Source organism: Choloepus didactylus, chromosome 13 (assembly GCF_015220235.1).
Source record: "Choloepus didactylus isolate mChoDid1 chromosome 13, mChoDid1.pri, whole genome shotgun sequence".
In the NCBI taxonomy this organism is placed as follows: domain Eukaryota; kingdom Metazoa; phylum Chordata; class Mammalia; order Pilosa; family Megalonychidae; genus Choloepus; species Choloepus didactylus.
The window spans coordinates 12,037,891-12,060,316 of NC_051319.1; the positions used below are offsets into that span (position 1 = coordinate 12,037,891).

A 22,426-nucleotide genomic window follows, 5' to 3' on the forward strand; every position below is an offset into this window, starting at 1 on the left:
CATGAAACCAAAGGGTCAAAGCCCCAACTGCATATTGAAATCACTTTAAACCTTCAATTTAAAAAATACTGTCACCTGAGCCCTACCGCAGAACCAGCATCTCCAGGTGTGGCCTGGGCATTGACTTTTTTTTTAAATCCCACCCCATCCCTCCACCCCAATGATTCTAATGTGCAGCCAGAGTTTCAAACCACTGTGCTAGGCTGCCAGCTGCTGAAGAGTAGAGAACATTTCCTATTCATGTTTGTGGACCTCTCCTCAGTCCTCCAGACTCTCCTTCTTCTGCTCCTTCCCCCACATCTTGCAGAATGCCTGGCTTACAGCAGGAGCTCAACCTAGAAATGTGGAATTAATGATTGCCTGCTTCATTCACTGGGTCAATGTTTGGGTTTATGAAAGAAAGGATTTAGTCAATTACCACTTTTCTCCCTCAGTATAGGACTTGGAGTGGGAAAGTTTGCAGAGACAGAGATCCCATTGGTGTGGAATTGATTTCTGATATCCGTGGTGTGCCACAAAGTGATGTGCTCTAATGGTCTCGATTTCTAAGACTTGGTTCTTTATTGCTTTGAATACCAAGTGGGTTGTAATTGCCTTTCTTTGGGCCTACAGACCCATAAATGCAAAAAATATATATTTTAATGTATCTTCCTCTATTATACAACCCATTTAAGTAAAGATAATAGAGAAAATAGATTGGGCTTCATTATTAGGACTATCCTTCTGCAGTCTGCTCACTGGATTCAATGAGCTTTCACACAGTTTAGTGCCCACACGGAGTTAGGCATCAAGTAGCTGTATTGCTCAATATGGCCTTACCTGCCTATAAGAGCAGCTAACATCAGTCTCTTCCTGGAACTACAAACTTAAATGTCAGACTGTCCAAATATAAAAGCAAGGGATGCACTGTAGAAAGCATCTGATATTTACAATTCTTTTTAGGTAAGGTGAACTGACTTTTGTTATAAATATCCTCCAAATGCAAATTGAAGAGTTTTTTTCCCCCTCTTTAGTACATATGCCTTCATTTGGTTTTATTTGATTTTGTAAAGATCCACGGATGCATTTGAACACATAACAACCCATAGTCGCTGAAAATAATGGGTTGTTTTTCAGAGAAGGCTCTTAATTATATATTTAATTAGTTTCAAGTTGCAAAATAAATATGTCTGGGATTAAGAAAGCATGAGATTGAACCATTAACTATAATTGTAAAAATGTGCTTTCATCAGTTGTAACAAATGTACCACACCAATGCAAGGTGTTAATATAGGGTGGTATGTGGGAACCTTGTATTTTATTCATGATTTTACTGTAAACCCACAACTTCTCTAATAAAAAAGAACCACTGCTTCCTTAAGTTATTCTTACATCCGATTCCACCTGTTCCTACTTGATGCTAACTTGAGAGAGCAGATACCTATACTTTGTAATATCTCCCTGTTGAAGCTATTAAATGGATATAACCAAGAAATTGAATAGAAAAACAGGCTATTAGATTATTCTTTCTGTGCTGTTTCAGGTGGCTTCCTTTCAGAGCTTGAACTGAGAGAGGCCAAGAGCTATAATTTCACTTTCTATACCATTCCAGAGTCCTTCTTTTCTTCCTGCTGCCTCTTTTCTATCACCATTTCCTCCTCTCCTATTTTCCCTTTACCTTGCACCAATAGTAATAATCATACATGTTAAGTATTTTACCCATTACTTTCTTCAAAAAATCTGTGAGGTAGGTACTGTTATTAGCCCCCTTATACAGAAGAGAAAACCGACACAAAGAGGTTGAGTTACCCAGGGTAGCACAGCTAATAACTGATATTCAGATGGATGGATGGGTGGATGGATAGATGGATGGAAGGAGGGAGGGAGAGAGGGATATGGATACATAGGTAGATAGATAGATAATAGGTAGATAGATAGATGGAGGGAGAGAGAGAGAAAGATAGATCAAAGGAGGGAAAGAGGGAGAGAAGTGGGCAGAGAGAGAGATTGTTCAGACCTAGGACATCTGTTTCAAGAGCCTGGTTTCTTAATTGTTTGCTGCCTGACCCAAAGCTCAGAGGGGTAAATGGTAGTGGAATGAAGATAAAGGATATTGCATTTGGCAAAAACAAAACAAAACAAAACAGTTCTTCCTCCACCTCCTCAACCCCCATTACTTAAATAATGGGTTCACTTCTCAGGAATGAATATTGAACTTGAGATTTTATATATTTCTAATTCAGGCCCAGAATTTGAAACCAATAATGATGAGAAATAGCACATTGTAGAAAAAGAGAGCGATCCTATGGCCTTCGTAAGATTGATTGTAGGGGCAGAGGCAGCTGAAGAGGGACAGTGGCCTCTGGAATCGGCGTTTTGCTGACTGAGTTGGGGTCTGGCAGTGGGAAGGCCACACTCATGGTCAACCATCTTTGGGGTCCAGGAGCAGCGACCACAGGGCAGCAGCTACTGAAGCTTTGACGTGAGTAGGTGGGCAGGGAGGATCCATAAAAGGCCAGCAAGGGACAGATACGCATGTCCCTCGCCTAAACCAAAGGCTGGGTCAGGCTTGCAGGGCTAAAGACATCTGGTCCAAACCAGCATGTGACACAGGATGAAAATGAATGACTAGCCTGAGATCTTTCAACTGCTTAGAGGAAGAATTAGAATTAGTCCTGGATGTCTTGACCCTCACTCCGTGGAGTTTTCCAGTGTGCAATGGACAGGAATAAATCAAGAATCTTCTTTTGAGGAAATGAAAGAGGGAGGCTGTGAGTGCTGAGATTTACTTTATGGAGATGCTGTTTTCAGTGTTGTGTTCAGAAATAAGATAAACCAATTGGTGTGTGATTGGTGGCTAATCTAAAGGCTTATGCAAACCTGATTTTTTTGAGCCCAAGGAAAAGCATGCCTTCAGTTGTCTTCTGAGGCCCAGTAGAAACCCTCTTATCAGACTAAATCATTACTAGTAATTGGTGAGTTTATGGAAAAGTCAGTAAAAGCAGGAAAACATACAAAATATGCATCTATGCTTAAACATTATATTTTAATATATAAACATACATTCATTTGTCCATCTTTGGATGCAGGATCAAACACTTTCCTTTGATTTGGGATCCTCAGATTGGAGTTACTCATTGTCTTTCTTGCATCATTAGAGCCATTATGCATCCTTAATTTCTGTTTTAATTTCTTTTAAGTGGAATGACAACTTAAAGACACATGTACCACAGTCTGCACACACAATCTGTAATTTTATGATTTCTCCCAATCTTTTACAGTTGTATTGCTCACATTTATTTTAATAGCAGTGGGTTGGTTGGTTGTTTTGCAACTGTCTTTTCCAAGTCTTTCCTGAATTTGTTTTCACAGAAGTAGCTCCCTTTCCTTTCACACTCATATTTTGTTGTTTACGTGATTGATGTTTAAATGCATAATTAATAAGAAGCAGAACTGGCAAAAACAGATTAGGTGCCAAAACAACTGACCCTTGGTAAGCATAAAGCACTGCTGGCTAGTTAAAGGGAAAAGCTTCCCGGTAATAGTTTTTGGCGTGTTTGGGGGAGGGATTGGGGCCTGTTAGTTAATCCAGTGAGGTAGTTAAGTGAAAATTGGCCAACAGGGCTTCTACTGTAGGCATAAGACAACTTTGTGTGAGAAACCCTACCTTGAGGAGAAATAAATGGGCTTTTGTCTTGTGAAAAATATGAGCATATTTCAAGGAGTAAAGCTTTTTTTCTTAATCTTGTGAATTTGATAGATCATATTATTCTTTTCAACACCCATTTCCAGAAATGTCATTGTTATCCAAAAAAAAATTTTTTTATTTTACTTTGACTTAAAAAAAAATTGCTTTAACCTAAGAAAACCCCCTTATATACGGTGACTGTGACTGTCACCTCATGGAGATTATCACTGAATTCAGAATACCAGCACAGAATGTTTTTCATTGAAAATCAGTTTATAAATAAACAGTGCATTGAATTCTAGAGTAACACATTAGACATGGAGAGCTGAAGAGCTCAAAACATTGTTTAAAAACTTAACCTAAAACTAGCTTTGAGAAAAAAAACACTAAGTACCATTTCCTAAAATTGTTCTGTTTTCTTTAAATGTGGCTTATACTGATGTGGAAAAAGATGCGGCCTTTAAAGACTGTCAGGAAGGAACAAAAGCAGCTTAGCAAAGAAACAGACATGGAAATGTGCTGTTTATCAGGGGAAAGGAGAGTATCATTAGATGAAATGGAACCTGCCAGCATATTAGAAAATATCTTTTTGGGAAAGTCCCACTCTAGGCCTCTTTTTGGCAACTTCTAAAAGATTGAGATGGTGGACCGGCAAAGAATGGCTTTGGCTGTAGCTTGGTAGGAAGAGTAGTTAGTGATTCTCACTCAGTTTGATTTTATTTCTCAGGTCAGGTTCTACCTCCTGAAAATCTAGCTGAATTACAATCTTCATTCAATTCGTGAAAGGATCAGAGGAGCAGAGGCCAGCATCTCTTGACCTTGCTGTTGTGGAATTGAATTGGAGATCTGCACCTAGTTGTGAGCTGCACAACCTTAGGAAGGCTTCTAAGTGCCCTTCTGGCTCCTGCTTGTCCTTTTGAGATCTCCAGCTCTTCCAGGGTGCCCTGACACACTCTTGCTTACTGTGTTTCTTTGGAGCTAAAATATTCTGTATCTTGCATCTCCTCCCCTCAAAAATGCATTAGACAAATATGAACTTTAAAAGCTGTATTAGAGAAATGATGTGTTTTAATGGAAAGCCCACCAGCCCAAAAGTGCTTTCAGATACGAATGTGCACACAGATTACTTAGGGGTCTTGTTAAAATGCAGATTCTGAGGCAGTAGGTCCAGAAGGGGGTCATAGGGTCTGTGTTTCTAACAAGCTCCCCACTGGGGCTGATGCTGCTGGTCCAGCAACGACTTTTGGGGAGCAAAGATCTAGAGGACCTGATTTCCAGTTCTGGTTTCTCAGAGCCTCGGTTGTTCTACTTGCAAAATGACTAAGATTCCCTTTAATTCTGACCATCAGCAATATCATGAGGAGTGGGGAACCGAGAAGGTTGGTGAATGTCAAGAGCATATCCCCATCTCTGAGTTTTCTAGGACTCAACATTTTATCACCATGAAGGCAATATGGAAACATGAAAACAAACAAGGCAGGAAATACAGTTTGTTTTCTCTCAGTCCCAGAGTGATTACAGTTTATTCACATTGTGACTTTGCTACCATTCAAAATTTGGCTTTATCTGGATCACACTATCAACAAATGAACATTCTAATTGTGGTGTGTTTGTCTCAAATGAGCTGTTGGATAGGCTGACTTCTTTCCATAGCATGTCCAATGGAACAGCCTAATTACCAGTCATGATCAAACCTAGGCTTTAGATCGTAAATATATTTTTAACCAGAATACAAGTGAAGATAAAGTTTGATATTGCATTTTTTATGCTAAAACTGTCAGTTGTGGAGGAATTTAATGCCATCTTGAAATCTTTCTTATCCTTCAGATTCCCCTCAGATGTTCCCTTCTCATGGGAACCCTCCCAGAGGCCACAGGATTAGTAGCCACCTCGCCTCTCTGCTTCCAGTACATCCCCATTAGAGCCTACACCCCACAGTTAGGCTCCTCTAGCTGTGTGCCTGCTTGTCTCCCTCCTTGAGCTCCTTAAGCCATCATAGTAGAGATAAAAGAGAATTTGGGGAACTTGGAGCCTGGGCACATGTGTCTCCACTGCAGCACTGTCCTGTACTGGTCATGTCACCCCAGGAGGCATGGAAACTTCTCTGTAGAGTGGATGTGATCAAATAGGGTAGTTGGAGGTGTCTCAGTTTTCCAGAGCTGCTGTGACCAACACCACACAACGGGGTGGCTTGCACAGTGGGAATTTATGCTGTGGTTTTGGAGTCTAGAAGTCTCAATAGGCCATGCTTACTCCCAAGTCTGTAGGGTTCTGGTGTTGGCTTGCCACAATCCTTGGGGCTCCATGGCTTGCATCCCTGCCTCTGTCACATGGCTTGTCCTTTTGGCTTCTACTTCTCCTGCTTGGTCATCTGTGTCTCTGTCTAGATTTCCTCTCTTTATAAGGATTTCAGCCATATGGATTAAGGCCCACCCTATTCACTTCAGCCTCATGTGCATAGGGTCTTCAAAGATCCTATTCACTGATGAGTCCACACCCTGACTCACCTTAACATATTCAAACACACTATTTACAAATGGGTTCACACCCACGAGAATGTGGAGTAAGACCTGAACTTTCCATTTGTGGTGTACATGATTCAGTCCCCAACAGGATTACATGCAGTGATGGATGCAAAACTCTCTCCTACCTCTCCTGGCTTAGAGGAGGTATAGGATAAAGGTTTGCTACCTTTTTCTTTCTCTAAGATCAGGTATCACACCTTATTTATCCTTGTAAAGAAAAGTCATGCATAGTGACTCAATAAATTCTTTAAAATTTAATTTCATATCCTTTGTATGCAGGTTGGGGTGTCTTTATGTTAGGTATAGAGGTAATGCAGGATAGAGAAACAACTGTTTGGTTTTGCCCTAATGGCTAACAGTAATGCTTTTCTGAAATATATGAAATGTATTTTTGAGTAGTTATTAAAGTCTGACAGAGATTATTTCTGGTTTGCTTAGTTTAGAAATTGTAAACACAAGGGAAGAAAAGGTAAACACTAAACAGGAAAAAAAGTAGTAGTAGTGGGAAAATTTAGGGTATCCATTTTTATAAGTTTGTATGTATAAACTTTCTAGAAGAATTGGAAAAATAATGATAGTAGTTCTCTTTGGGAGTGAGTCCAAAATGAGAGTGAGGGAGACTTTAATTTCATTTTATATATTTCTTTACAGTTTGAAGTTTTTGCATATAGATATATATAAATTTTAATGTATATTAATAGGGATATCTGGGGGAATTGAAGGATGGGCCTTTTTTTACTCTTTCATGTTTTAAAAACCCTAATAAATATTATTTTTAATGTCTTTTATTTTCAAGTGGCTTTAAGTATGAAGTGCTAATGCTAAACTGAGACTTTCTGCCCCCTTATCAAGTCACTAAGCTGTCCCCATCACAGAAGTTAAGTCCAGCTCAGCTGGTTCAGTCTTTACTTACCTCTGTGCTTGTAAGAATCTTCTGGTAGGCAGCTGTGTCCTCACATTGCTGCTGGTTGGGGGAGATTTAGCATCTGAATCATGAGCCTTTAAAAATGTTGATTTCCTGCACTTCAGAAAGGCATGTTCTGGCTTATCTGAAGACAAGCCCAGAAGAAGGGGAGCAACAAGGACTGTAGAGAGGAGCCCAGGCAGGAGTGCCATCCCCCCTGGACCAGAAATTCAAGAGAAGTTAGAGCAAATGAAACTTGAAGGCATCGTTTTGAATGAAATAAGCCAGACACAAATGACAAATATTGTATGATCTCACTTATAGGAAATAACTAAAATTTGCAATTTCATAGAGTCAGAAATTAGCATTTAGAACACAGGTTGCTGTTCTTTTTAGCAAGGGATTAGATTTTCATTTTTCCTTTGGCTCCACCCTATTGTCTTCAGCAGTGATCCCCTCCACCTTCCCTCTCCCACCTCCAAGGGTCGAAAATGTGCCCATTTGGAGTGCCTGAGAACGAGATGGGCAGGATGGAGCAGCATTTTCCCCTTAGCTCCCTTCCACCATTTCCTGCAGCCCTGGACATAACTCTAATTGTAAGAGGGCCGGGCCCAGGGAAAAGGCATCTCAGAGACACTCAAGGTACTGCTTTTAATTCTAGGCAGGTACTGTGTCTGAGGGGCCTGGACAAACTGGGAGGTTTCGCAGGAGGGCAGCCAGGAGTGTTAGAGGAATCGTAACCTCATCATGCAAGGGACTATTGTTGGCTGGGATGTACCCACTACTCACTTTTCTGTGGTCAAACCATTAACTTTGCTGTACCCAAGTCTCCTCTCCAATGGACTAGGCTTCCATAGCACTAATCCCCAAGCGTTCTCATGAGGATTAAATGAGTCAACTCATGTAAAACACCTAAAACTGGTAAGTGCTCAGCAAGTGATAGCTTCCACTAATAATTCTTGGGAGCCCGCAGGGAGTAAGGAAGACCCCTAGAGCATACTGAGAGTGCTCCTGTACCAAGGCTTCCTTTTCTTCTGGATGGGGAGGGATGGGGGGGGGGTGTTTTTATTTTTGCCCTTTTATTTGTATTTATTTGGGGCTTGCTTCATTCTGCAACAGTTATTGATAAGCCCGTCTCTCCAGGTTGTAAATTCTTCCTAACAGGAATCTGGAAGTCCTAATATCCCCAAGGCTAGGGTGGAAAAAGGATGGTGCCGAGCGGTGGGTCCTAATAGGGAGGAGCAGGGAACTTGGTAAAGGACACGCTCCCCCCACACCAGGCCCTCACATTCACTTTCTTTAAACAGAACAGCACTGAGGTCAGGCAGAGGCTCCAGTGCCCAGCCGGAGACCACTGCTGTCTATCACCTGGTTCCTGGTTTTCAGATAATAGATGCTCCCAAACATCTAAAGGCCTTTGGCCTTTAGAGTAAGAAAAACACTGTTTCACAGCCCAGCTTTGCCATTTACAATCTCTTGGAGCAAGTTACATAATACGGCTGAGCCTCCATTTCCTCCTCTGTGAAACAGGTTAATAAATACCAGTTTGCAGGATTGTGGTGAGAATTAAATGAACTAGCCAGTGGAATGTTCCTTGAAGAGTGCTTGGCACAAACAGATGCTTGGTCAGTGAAAGCAGCAGAAGTGGTTGTTGTTTACTGTTATCCTTAATCGATAATAAATGCTTACTGATTGAATGCAGACAGCTTGCCTGTGTATTGCCCTTGCTTGCTGTAGCAGAAGTCCTCTTCGGCAAATGCTGCTGTCTTGGTGTCTTAGCCTGGGGAGAAGGAGTGCTTATTATAAGACTTAAAGGGAGTGGGGAGACTTTGTTCCTGGGTCTAGAGCTACAAAAAAGACCCCCCCCAAAAAAAAAAATCTTTAGATTGCAGCAGCTGCAGGTAAGCTACTCCTGATTTATGGAAGCCCACTTTCTGATTTGTGGGCATTTTTAAAAGACACAGACATTTATTGTAATGAAGCTTAGTTGCTGGCTATTTTTCTGAGAGGCATATGTAGCAAACTTGAGCCTTTTATGCTATAAATAAGAGATGCTGCATATGCATTTTTCTGGGCAAATTTTGGAATAACCCTTGCACTGTGCTGATACATTCCTTAAATCATCTTCTAGACAAAAATTGAGACAGATTATTTGTGTACAGTCAGTCCCATAGTCCAGAGGAAAAATATGTCAGGACCACTCACCTGTTTACAGTATTCCAGTCTATATAAAAATAGCTTTTATTTCATCTTTTTTTTCTATGGCTCCAACATTCCCCATTCAACACAGCTATTTGTACTGGGCTGTCTGCAAAGCAGCATCCGTGTGTCATTGGTGTGAAAGCCTCAAGACCTTGTCAAGAATTTTCCTTCTGGATCTTGTATTGATCTTTTAACTGTGTGTTAAGCAAACTAATTTGGGGCTACATGTTTAAATAAGTCATTTCCAAGCTAATCCGAAGCAGTAAATAAACCAGTGTTTTATAAGCATCTTACTTAGCTTGCTGCTGAATATCTTGGATATGCCTTTGAAAATGGATTGTTCAAATAGTGCTTTGGTGAATCAAGGGAAAAAGCAGAAATGGATAAAAGATAAAGTAGCAGCTTCTTTAACTTTACATTCCAGGTATAACAAACTTTCATTTATTAATTCTGCCATTTCCTCTAGACACGGCACAGAATTTTAGAAACCTTCCTGAGCTAACATGTGCACACCTAACATCATCTCCCCCTGAGAAATGTTCTGAACAGGGTATAGGGGTTGGGATGAAGGAGTTGTCTGGTATTTTAGAATGAGCAAGTGAATTAGAAATTTTAAGTATATAAATGCATGATGACACCAAGCGACACATCTATCTAACTCCTGATTTTCTACTTGTTTCCAATATGGAAACAAAGTCAGCTATGATAAGTTTGATAGTTTGCAACGTATCAACAACTGTTTTCCTTCTCCTTAACCTTATGACATCAAGAAAGAGTCTTCTTTATGAATAAAGTTAAGAGACTATCTTGAACTCTCATAAGCTCCAAGCCCAAGGAAGAATGTACAAAATCCTCTAGAAAAGCCCTAAGATTCTGCCATTGGTCTAAGACAACTACTCCAGGCAGGGATTTGAAGCAGGCTGGGGGATTTACTTTGACTGATCTCCTATCTTGGCTTTGCCATTGTTTGAGGCCAGGCATTCCAGACCAAAGATGACTTGACTGAGTCAAACCCGAGGACTGTTCTGTGTGAAGAAGTTTAGGCTGTCCACTGTGTACCCATCCCCACAAGACTGAGCTAGAGCATGAGTGTTTTGTCTTCTAGGGGGTGAGATAAAATGGCAGAGGCAATGACTTCCCATCAGCCCTTGCAGCTAGTCATGGTGGCCAAAGGCAGCCTGCAGATCTTTCTTTCTAACTTAAAAACTGATTAGTGCATTCTGAAGGATATATTTTTAATGGTCTTCCCCATGCAAAATGCTGAAATATGTTTTGTTTTTGTCCATTTGCAGTTACACATGTCATTTACTCCCCCCAATCTCTGACGTGTTTTTGTTTTCTGTGTTTTGCAGGCAGCATAGTGTACCTCGGGATGATGGTGGGTGCATTCTTCTGGGGAGGACTGGCAGACAAAGTGGGAAGGAAGCAGTCTCTTCTGATCTGCATGTCCGTCAACGGATTCTTTGCCTTCCTTTCATCATTTGTCCAAGGTTATGGCTTCTTCCTCTTCTGTCGCTTACTTTCTGGATTTGGGTAAGATTTTCTCCATATTTTATAGTAATGTGTTTGCTCTTCATAATTGGACATGTTCTCCACTTAGAAGACCTCATTACCAGGAAATTATCATAACACATCTCTTTTCCTATCTTTGTGGCTTTGGAAGTCACAATGCTAGTTCTCAGAAATATAATTATCCCCCTTTAAATCTATAAGAGAAGAGAACATGCTCCTATGTTCTTTTGTTTAATCATTTTAGTATTTACTTCTAGGAAATGGGTATTGTTTATAAATTGAATGCTGTTTCTATGGCAGAGCTCATTCCTAAATGGATTTTTCTTCTGAAACTTTAAGCAAGAAATAGCTCTGGTCCTACCTTTTATGTACTAATTAAAGTTTCAAACCAGTCAGTCATGCTCTTAAATCTTGGATTAGAGTATCTCAAGTAAATGTTTGTTTATTGATCTATGTTAACTTGGCATTTTAATTAGGGAGAAAGTCTGTTTCTTGGGATGTAATAAGTTCTTTTTGTAATTTCTCAACTTCTGTTGAATTAGCAGAAGTTTTGCTATTTTAACTAAGTGCATTGCATAGCATAGCCAAGTATGTTTTCATTTTCCTTGAAGATCCTGAAGCACTCATTACTAAGTGTATTCACAAGCTTGTCAGGAGAGTATGAGGAACTCTGCTTTGATAAGGAAAAATATAGAAAAAAAAAGTTTCCAATTCATGTTTGAGGGCTTTATTTTCATTAGAGACATTCTTTCTGCAGTGTCTAGCATAACAAGAATCTAAAATAAATACTATGAAATGGAAAAATTAATGAAGGAAGTGAAGGAGACATGGCTGGGTTATATATTTGAGAAACATAGAGTGTAACACAGTTTCACCAAAAGAGAAAGGGAGCTACTATGTGTCTTTCTTAATGATATATACTAGAGCTTTAAAATCAGGCCTAAAATCAATAGGAATATAAAGTATCAGGGAGGAAGACGGTACAACTAGGTTACTTCTAGGTTATGGTAACTTTCATAATTCATTCAAAATATATTTTTTTTAATTTTATATCCATATTTGTACACAAATTGAGATTGGTTGATTATCCATAGATTTTTCTGATGTTCTTTTTATCTTCCTGTAGCTCCTCATAAGCTGCATTCTGCACACAGTGGGCTTTTTGCCAATAATTGTCCATCTTGCACAAGTCTAAGGTTTGTTCCTTAGAGTGAAGACTGTGTATTCTAGTAAAGCAAGATGGTTTGCAACTTTGGGGAAATGTAAAAATGTTCTGTACCAGAGAAAAAAATTATCAAAATCAATGATTTGCTTACTACTGATGGAGAAAGGGGGCTTTTCCTCAGCAGAGAGAACCCTCAGTGCCCAGACCTCCGTGTGAGATTGTACATACTGCTGACTCGAGAGGTAGTTTGGATCATTGATTCTAGGGGCTGCAGCAGACCTCAGTGTTGAGTGAACTAAGATTCCTGAGGAATAATAGGTGTTGTTTGAGGCTCTTTATTAAAGGGCCTTCTCAGTGAGGGGGGCCATAGGATAAGACATTCTTGCCACCAGGAAAGGCCCAAGGCCCCTTCTCCTTTCTGTAACCTACTTACTGCCACTAGCCTGTCAGGAGAAAGCTAACAGCTAGCTCCTGAACTTTCCAGTTCTTTCAGTATGCAGTCTTCTCCAGGAAATTTCAGCCATATCCACAGACTCAACAGTGCCTGACTGTGTTCAGATGAGTATGGCAATTTTAATTGCCAGTCTGGATTTCAATATGGTCAATGCAATTGACTGTAGAGAAAATGGCCATGTGGTAGCCACAAAATACTCCAAGCTAATGAACATTACTCCAAGTTAATCCAGGGGCAATATAGAAGCAGAGACTGCATGGGTATATTCATGATATCATCTTCATCCCTGTTGCAGACAAATTGTTCTCCAGCTAACAGGCTCAGGACTCCTGACTGCTAAATTACACAACTTACCTGGCAAAGAACTGACTGAGTATTGCAAACTCAGCTAAGCTCTATAAATTGTGATACCAGAGGCTAAAGCATTGTCCCTTTGTGAAGTGACATGGGACCAGGAGTCAAGAAATCCAAGTCCACCTGCTCCTGCTATTTACTGCAGGACCTTGGGAACGTCACTTTTCTCTCGTAAAATGGAGATAATAGTATTTTACATTCTTACCTTGGAGTGTGAGGATCAAATGAGATAATGTATCAAAAGTATATGGAAGAGTTCCACCATTTCACTTCTTTCCTTCTAGCTATTCTAATACTCTAACAACTAAGAAAAAGAAAATTATATAGAGATACAGTATTCATAATCCTTTGTTAAATTCTATCTTGTCTGTTGCTACCCCTTCCTCTAGTTTAACCACTTTCCCAATCTTCTAGGATGTCTAGGCAGTGACCACCCTAACTTGTTCATGTTGAAAAGGGTTCTTTGAAATTTGCTCTGTAGCTACTTGTTAAGTTGTAATTTAAAAGTTGTCTACCTTTTTGCATATATGTTATATTTCCCAATAAGGAAATAATGGAAACTATGGTGCTGTAACTCATAGCATTTTTTGGAAATTTCCAAATAACTACTTGTTAAATCATACATTGAAAGTTATCACCTTTCTGCCTATATGTTATATTTCATAATAAAGAAATAAATGAAACTAAGGAACTATAACCCATAACATTCTTTGAAATTTGCTCTCTACTTGTTACATTGCACCTGGAAGGTTATCACTTCTATGTATATATGTTATATTCCAAAATAAAAAATATGATTAAAAAAAGTATATGGTAGACTCCTGGGCATGTACTCAAGAGAAATGAAAGCATAAATTTACTCAAAAACTTGTACATAAATATTTATAGAAGCATCATTTATAAAAGCAAAAATGTGAAAACAACCCATATGTCCATCAACTAATGAATGGATAAATGAATTGTGGTACATCCATACAATGGAATATTATTCAGCCACACACAAAAAAGTAAGTGCTGATACATGCTGCAATATGGATGAGCCTTGAAAACATTCCAAGTGAAAGAAGCCAGTCACAGAAGACCATATGTTATATGATCACCTTCATAAGAAATGCTGAAATAGAAAAACCTATAGAGACAGAAAGATTAATGATTGCTTAGGGTTGGGGGAGGAGGAAATAGGAGGGTGGTAGCTAAAGGGTATGAGGTTTCTTTTTGAGGTGCTGAAAATCTTCTAAAATTGACTCCATTGATGATTGCACATAACTGTGAATATACTGAAATCCATTGAATTGTACACTTTAAATGGTTGATTGTATGGTACATGAATTATATATCAATAAAGCTGATAGAAAAAAGTATGTGGTAGAGGAAAAATTTGGGGTTAATGTTTAGAAACATTCATCCATGGTTTAGTATTTCTTGGTCTCTTTACTGGTCCTCCCACTCATTCATCTAAGTTGCTGGAGACAATAGGGTTTTACAGGAATGAGAAATGGGATTTTACCAATTCACTCATCTGTCTCTTATTTTCCCGAGACTCACAGCAAGTAGCAATGACAGCACAGGGGGCCTTTTTCTGGCTTTTGAATTTCAAATCTAGCCTGTGAGGTCAACAGGACCCAGCATGGCCAAAGATTGGGGAGAAAACAAGGCCAGTGAGATCGCACATCCCTGCTCTCCAGAGTAGATGGAGGTTCCCTAGGCTGGAACCAGGGCCAATGGGGGGAAACAAGCTTAGTGACTGGGGACCCAGGCTGAGCCCGCGTGGCAAAATGTCCACAGAGTTTTGTGGGATCCAGTTGCTGAGGGGACCTGAGAAATGAAATTGTTAAGGAAAATGAAGAAAGTTATCCTCACCTGAGCTTATGGGCTCTATTACCCAGTCTGTGCTCTTGGTAACGTGCTACCCCAAAGACAGGGGTTTCTTCTCAGCAGCTCTGGAGTTTGCCTAGATCCCCCACCTCTAAATCTATGGAGGTCTCAGCCAAATCTCCATTTTCTTCAGTTCTATTCCAGTTGAACTAAAACACATTTTAGCTCCTACTCTATCCTTGAAACCATGCTGCGTTTTTTTGTGGATAGAGGTGAGCCCTTGCCTCAAGTTGCTTCCTGACCAATAGTAGAGAGAAGGTACAAACAGCTCTCCCATTCCCTGCCTTCTAAGAGTTATTAAGAAAGAGGTATCAACAAGGGGCTTGGTAAGCACCGAAGAATGAGAAAACCACAACGAAATTGCGAGAGACCAATTTCCACTTCAAGGCTCTTCTTGTTTTTAGACATGTAAGGGAGTAAAATAGTCCATAAACTCGAGTGAGTTTAAACCCTTTTCATTCCCATTACTTATGAATTCGGTATATTAGCAGCTGAAATATTCATATATTTCTCTTTTTATTTAAACTTTCCTTATTCAAACTTAAGCCGAAGAGTCATGGCTTTCATCCTGGAGAACTTAAAGAGCTCACATTATGTCTACTTAGTTAAGCAGCTTGCTCTATCCTGCTTTGATCCCAGTTTTTAAACTGAGGAAAACTAGATGATCAAGGAAATAAGGTTCCAAAAATTGGGGAACTTTCCTGTCATGAGCTTGTGGTACTCAGACCCTCTGGGTGTTTCCCGGGAGCTCTGCTCACGTCATCCCTTCTGCCTCAAAGGCTCCCCACCCAGAGCCTTAGGGCTCACATCCTCAGAGCCGCCTTTCCTGAGACCATCCCTCCCAGTGACTCTTTCCTCAGTACCCTGTTTTGTCTTTTTTTTGTTGCACTTATTGCTGCCTGAAAATATTTTCTTTGTATGTGTCTGTTTCTCTCTTCCTCCAGCCTGTAAGTTCTGGTTGGGCAGGGACTCTCCGTCTTGCTCTCCATCACATCTCTCTGCAGCAGGTGGTACAGTGTAGGGACCCAGGGAGCTCCTCAGACCTGCTGTGAATCCACCAGTTCCACACTTAGAGCAGGGAGAGCATTTCTGAGTCATGCAGTCTAAGCCCCTCATTTTTCAGACTGAGGTTCAGTGGCCAAACCAGGAGTCGCTTAGCTAGGGCCTAAGTTGCAGTTAAGCCTTTTTAAATAGCAAATCTGTAAACTAGTAAACTGTACTTCCTGAAGCCAAGGTTCAAGATGTCTTCGCTTTGGCTTTATTGCAAGTGCCATAATTTCTGATGTTAACAGCAATGTGTTATGGTCCTGGTTCTGACCATAAAGGAGACTAGAAGGAGATTCTGTTTTAGACTGAGATCTATCTAGGTTTATTATTTCATTGTCTCTAAACGGGCTTTTCTCTTCACCACACCAGGTCATGAGCACATCTTCTTAGAAACATAAATACGTCTAGCTGCCATATGCTGCCTGACTTTAAATATTTATTCAGTACACAGATTGATTTCCTGGCTGGGGACAACAGTGTTTTGCGGGAATGAATAATAGGATATTACCAATTTACTCATCTGTCTCTTATTTTCCCAAGTGAGCCTCACACCAAGTACCAGACATTTACCTCCCATCTTTTGTTACAGAAAATTAGAAAGATGGGAAATGGAGTTGGCACCATTGATTGGTTTTCAGTTGTCCCAGAATTAAATTATTTGTTTCCAGTCACTGTTAATTATGGGAATGATAATGTTTGGGATGCCTGGCAAAGTTAGAGTCAGGAATGTCTCACCGAGGGTCTGGCATCGGTAAGCCTGAAGGTCAGTAGAAAAATATGATAGCAACAGAGATAATGAAATCTCAACATGTCTGTGTATCGTACTAGAAAGAATAGTCAATTCTCCTGCAAATGGAATCTCACAAATGCACACTTCATAGCTCTTTGCAATATCCTTTCATTAACAACATTGAATTATAGCAACAAGACTACCTTGGCTTTGAAGAAATGATCACTATTAGCTGGAGTTCTTCAAAGTACTTTGTATGTAGTAGCATCTCATTTACCCCCACAACAATTTTTATGAGCAGGCAAGAAAAGTACTACACTTCTGTTAAATTAGAAAATTGAGATATTTCTAGATTAAGTGACAGACCAAATGTCCAACAGACCCTCAGGTCTTCTGATTTTTAGTCTAATTCTGAACTATAAGACTTCCTCTTCAAAGTAGCCATTCTCTTAAGATAAGTTTTACTTTATTGTATTGGGAAAATGTAGGTGTATTTTAAATTTTTCAAGACTTTTAAAATGTGTTTTATCAAGGACCTATGTGGTTTTTGCCGTATGCCAGATGCTGGGTTAAGCACTTTGGAAATATTGACTCATTAAACCTCATAATGACCCAATAGGAAGACACCATTTATTATACCCATTTTGTAGATGCAGAAAATAACCTCTCTAAGATCACACAGTTGACAAGTGATGTAGTCTCAGGTTACACAGCCAGAACCCTGCTCCAGAGCCCATGCTTATAATCACCAGGCTGTGCTGTGTCTCATACTCAACCAGAAATGTCTCTGATTTCATATGAAACAATTTCTGATGCATGATAGGTACAACAACAACAGCAAAAATCCACATTTGAACAGACAAATTTAGGAATATTTTTGATCCCAGAAAAATGGAATGGAAAGACTTTCCCTATAAGTAAACTGTGGGGGCAGTTGGACTAGATTATCTTTAATCCAAAAATAATCTAAACCCAAATTGTAAATGGTGGGTAAATGTTTTCCTAGACCCATGCTGTCCAACCAATGTAGTAATCATTAGCCTCATGTTGCCACTGGACACTTGAAATGTGGCTGGTCCAAACTGAGATGTGCTGTAAGTGTAAAATACACAGCACTAGAATTTAAAGACCTAGCATGTGTGAAAGAATGCACAGTAGCTCACGAATCATTTTTATATTGATTATGTACTGAAATGATAACATTTTGTGTATATTGGGTTAGATGAATATATATTAAAATTAACTTCATCTGTTATATTTTTGCCTTTTTTTAATGTGGACACTAGAAAATTTAAAATTACAATGTGGCTCCCATTATATCTCTATTGGACACCACATTTTTAGACAGTGACCTTTAACAAGAATTTCCAACATAAATGTTGATCTTTGTGACACACTTTATTTCCCAGTATACCCTTTGGTGAAGATACTTTTGACATCAAGTGAAAAGGAATAGAGTAAAAGATCTTCTTGACCCACAATGTATAAAAATTAGCCATATACACTCTTTTGAATTGACTTGTTGAGGGCAGGAATGTGTGTTCATGGCTGTACCCTCAGCAGCTGGTGAAGTGCCTTGCCCAGAGTTAGGCTGGGTAAGTAGGTAGATGGAGGGATGGTGGAAGAATGGAGGCTGCTGCATGGGGTAGGGGTGGGGATGCTTTAGTAGATGTATACAAAAAGGGACTAGGTAAGTCTGCAGGTTTTTGTCATCATGTCTTATAGATCATCATAATGATCACCGCCATCTTTGTTCCTGGCACCATTTAGCTACTGTGGGAATGCAGTCTTCCATCTCTCTCAGTAGCTAGGTTAATTCTTTTCCAAGGGAGCATTAGGATCCTGATCTATGACTACACCATTTTCCCCAATGGCTCCACATCTGCTTCTGTGGAAAGTTAGGCTTACTCAGCTTTGGGGACTTAGGGCACCAATCTGATTGCAAACAAGGGTGTAGAGAGTTGAATTCAAACTCTTGTATTCTTGGCAATGCACTGTTTTTACCCAAATTATCTGCTTACAGATTGATACATTTTAAGTAGCAAAGTTTTCTACCAATTATTTTATTCCTAGTTTACATAATATTGAGAAAATAGCAATTGTCCATATCAAAGAACATTATTTTTAAATATGTGGCTTTGGACATTAGGAGGACTAAAGCTACCCAAATCAACCGTTCTTAACACTGCCACCATGCATAAGAGATTCTCATTTTTGGTTTGGTGATCGATTGGACCACCAGTAAGCGTTCTTCTCCAAACTGTTTGTATCTTGATTATTCATTTTAAAAAATGTGCCTTGTGATCAATATAGTAACCTTATTTTCTCTGCTAACCCGGCCTCTTCAGAGACTGTTAGATCTGTTAGATCTGTGTTCTTTCCTCTAAGCCCCTAAGGTCTGTGATAGTCTGTTTACTTTTGCAAAGCAGAAGTTGCCAAAAGGTCCATCATTTGGGCAGCTGCTTTAATTCCTTATTTCTGGGTCCAATTTAGACAATAATGAATTGGTTCTGAATTGCTATGCAATTTGCCTGACAGTTCAATGTCTTTTCATTGATTCTAAGGATTGAAATGGGTATTTTTCACACAAGCTGTTTATAATTGTAATTCACAGTGTAGACCAGAACATTCACTATTCTTTTTGAAAACCCATAATAAACATCTTAATAAAAGTTGCCCAGAGTCAGCTCTTAGTGAATTTTACCCTCTGTTTATTATCTGTATGGAACGCGTGACTTTCCCAAAATTATATAACTTCCTCCTTAATTACGTTCTCACATAATGCCCCATTTCCCACTGGAAATGGGAAATGGAAGATTGAAGTCAAGGACTGTTGGACAATCACATAGTGAAATAAATTAGAATGAAATTATCCTTTGTTACGTACTCGCTGGGGAATTAAAGCAGAGCAGAATTATTCAGTAGAATCTCTCCTCCTCAGGACAGAAGCCATCAAACATTCCATAATCTCTCTCCTAAAATTTCATCTTTTAAACCATTTCAGAGAAAAATCCTATTTTTATCTATAGCCTCCCTCTTTCATTGAAGAAACCTGAACCTCTCCCTATCGTGGACTGAACGGCCCGCCTAAAGCATCTTGTCAGTGGGGTGATCATGTTAACTAAAACAGGGACAAACACAATCCACTTCTGAGCTGCCTTTCCGACTTGGGGCAATATAAGGTGTGTCTGTGACATCAGCAGAGCTCAGGCCAGTAGGGGCCGCCCAGGTTCTCAGCGAGGACGGTGCGAGGTTTGACTTCTTTGACATTCTCCTTCATCCTGCCACATTGGACAGATTTAACTTTTATGTCTCAGGCTCTGTGACAGAGGAGAAACATTATCTGTAAAGCTGACACAATTTTGCCTTACACAATAGCCCACTTGTGACTTTGCCTTAGTTTATTGGAGGAAAAATAAATGAATATGTTTCATGGTATTTACCAGATTCCTCGAATTGAGTCCTGTGCGGACTGATTGAGGTTTTGTGTCTGTGGTGTGCATGGGCACGTGGGAAGGAGGTAGGGGGTCCCAGCTTATTCTGGGAATGTGTTTTAATGTAGAACTTTTTTAGTTTTTTTAATAGTTCTACAATTAAAGCTACAGGAACCTAAAATTAAGATTACTCAGGGAATAAACACTCCTTTGAAATTCTAAATATCTACATTCTATTTCACATGTGTGAATTCAGTTTTTTTGGAGTCTGTGTATATCTATCTGCATTTAAAATTTAATAGAGAAATAGCACAGTGCTGAAATCTGGTTGTGGATATCAATTATGGCTCCCTCTATGTCTCCTGTTACCAAAGAGAGTTAAGATTTGATTTTTTTGAAAGCTAACAAATAGACTTAATATCCTATCCTGAGAAAATTTTTTTTGTAAACCACCCTGATCTGATTGCTTCATTTATGCAAACATTCAGTCAAAGATGAATTTCAGCAAATTTCAGCAGTAGCTAACTAATAATTATATAATGAACAAAAATAAGTCTTCATGTTAATCAGATTTATAGATTTGTAACTCATCAGGTAATGTAAAAGTTAACCATTTTATTTATTAATATAAATTATTTATTAATGTAATACTATTAAATGAGATATAAATTATTAATGTAATACTATTAAATGATATTATATTAATATTATTTATTAATATAAATTATTTATAATTTTTAACATAAATTATATTTTCCATGTTTAATTCCTGGCAAGAGTCTCTCAACCTTGGCACTGTTGATATTTTGAGCTGGATAATTCTTTTTAATTGGGGGCTGTCCTGTGCATTATAGGATGTTTAGCAGCATCACTTGTTGCCGGTAGCAGCCCACGCACAAGTTATGAAAATAAACATGTCTCAAGACATTGCCACATGTCCCCTGGGGAACAAATTTCCCCTGATTAGAACCACTGACACATGAGAATTTGAGCACTGCCATTTAAATATTTTTTGTCACTTCACGTATTCTCAGAAATTATATCTGAGTATGATAAAAACAAATAAGGAAATATATTAGCCCCTCATGCAAATATTGAGGGTGAATAGTAGCGGGAAAGCTTTTTTTTTTTCATTTATAAGATTAGTTGGGGGAGTGGCAACTTTCTCTCATCTTTAACGCTTATCCTAGGAACCTGATTATATTGTAAGATGTTTAAGACTCTTGCTTTATCTCTTATCTAGATATTTTTATTGATGGCTATTATAGCATCTACAGCATTTTTCTGCAAGACACACAGGTGTTTTAGAAGTTCCTAGCATGCCCAGGGTTTCTGAGTGAGCCGCCTCCATGAGAAAGACCATCAGGCGTCTGTTCAGTGGGGAGATCACGGCAACTAAGACGAGGAACTCAGGCCCAAAGCTGCGAAATCTGTGGGGGCTTCACTGCTTTCAGAACTTCCATTCCAGCATCCCCAACTTCTTCCATGGTCGTACTGACCCAGGATGTAAGGTGCTTGTTTCCATCCCCGAAGTTGTCAGCATAGATTTCTCAGGAGCCTTGGCGTGCCACAACTGTCCCTGGAGACTCTTTTTGTAATCCAGTTCTCTTGAGTAATCACTTAGTGCATGTCCATTGAGCCAGATACTGGGGATTCAGAATTGGGTAAGGATATAACCCCATTTTCAAGGAGACTTCAGTCTAGTGTAAACAACGCCAAAGCCCTCTGATGGCTACAAAACACAAGTAAAGTAAAGTTAACGTTACAGACTGCCGCAAGCTTCTTCACTGCTTAAAAAACGTCACGGTGAGGCAAGGGGTAATGTTTTTCCCAAAAGAGAGGATCAGCTCACAATAAGAAAAGCGAATGCTTGGGTTGTTTTATAGGTCTCTAAGTCTGAAGAACTTTACAAACGATTTAAATAGAATCTCTCGGTCTTCAGACTCATTTTTCCCTTGGTATTAGAGTTCTTGCAGTCTGCTTTAGAAACGGATATTAGCAGACATCCATACAAAGTAACTACCTTTAAAAAAAAGGCAATAAATCAAAAGAACTGAATCGCTTATAAGCCCCTAAAACTTGGTATTCTCTTTAAAATTGCTTGTTTAAACTAACAGACAAGTCTACAGTCTTCCTCTTGCAATTTTAGCCACTCCAAGTACATTTATCTCGGTCCAGAATGGCCTGACATACCTTGGCATGTAATTGTGCCTTCACAAAGTGTGAGTTATAGCCCTTCCATACAGGACACCAGAACCCTGAAGAAACATTAATTAGGATGTGAAAAGTCAGTAAAGACTGCAACACTTTTATGCATTGAAAAGCAGTCATAAATCAGGGACCTGGGACTTTACGGTGCAGAGAAACAGGCTCTTCAAATAAAATGAAAAAAGGAGTAGCATTAAATGATTTGTGACACAGACTTTTTATTTCCCACTAAATTGTTATAAGAAAACCATTTCAAATCTGTCCAAAACGTTGTTAAATTTTTAAAAATTTGTTATGTTTCAAGGCCTGTGCTCTTTTAACGGAGGTATTTCCAAATTAAAGTTCCTTA

The 22,426-nt window shown here is 39.3% G+C and overlaps 1 protein-coding gene across 1 annotated transcript in view; it reads left to right on the plus strand.

Moving 5' to 3' along the window:
* Positions 1-22,426, plus strand: part of SV2C (synaptic vesicle glycoprotein 2C) — a 277,413-nt gene that overhangs the window by 105,677 nt on the left and 149,310 nt on the right. The window contains exon 3 of the mRNA XM_037801846.1: positions 10,651-10,831. Within this exon, the coding sequence (XP_037657774.1) occupies positions 10,651-10,831 (181 nt within the window). The remainder of the gene's footprint in view (positions 1-10,650; positions 10,832-22,426) is intronic.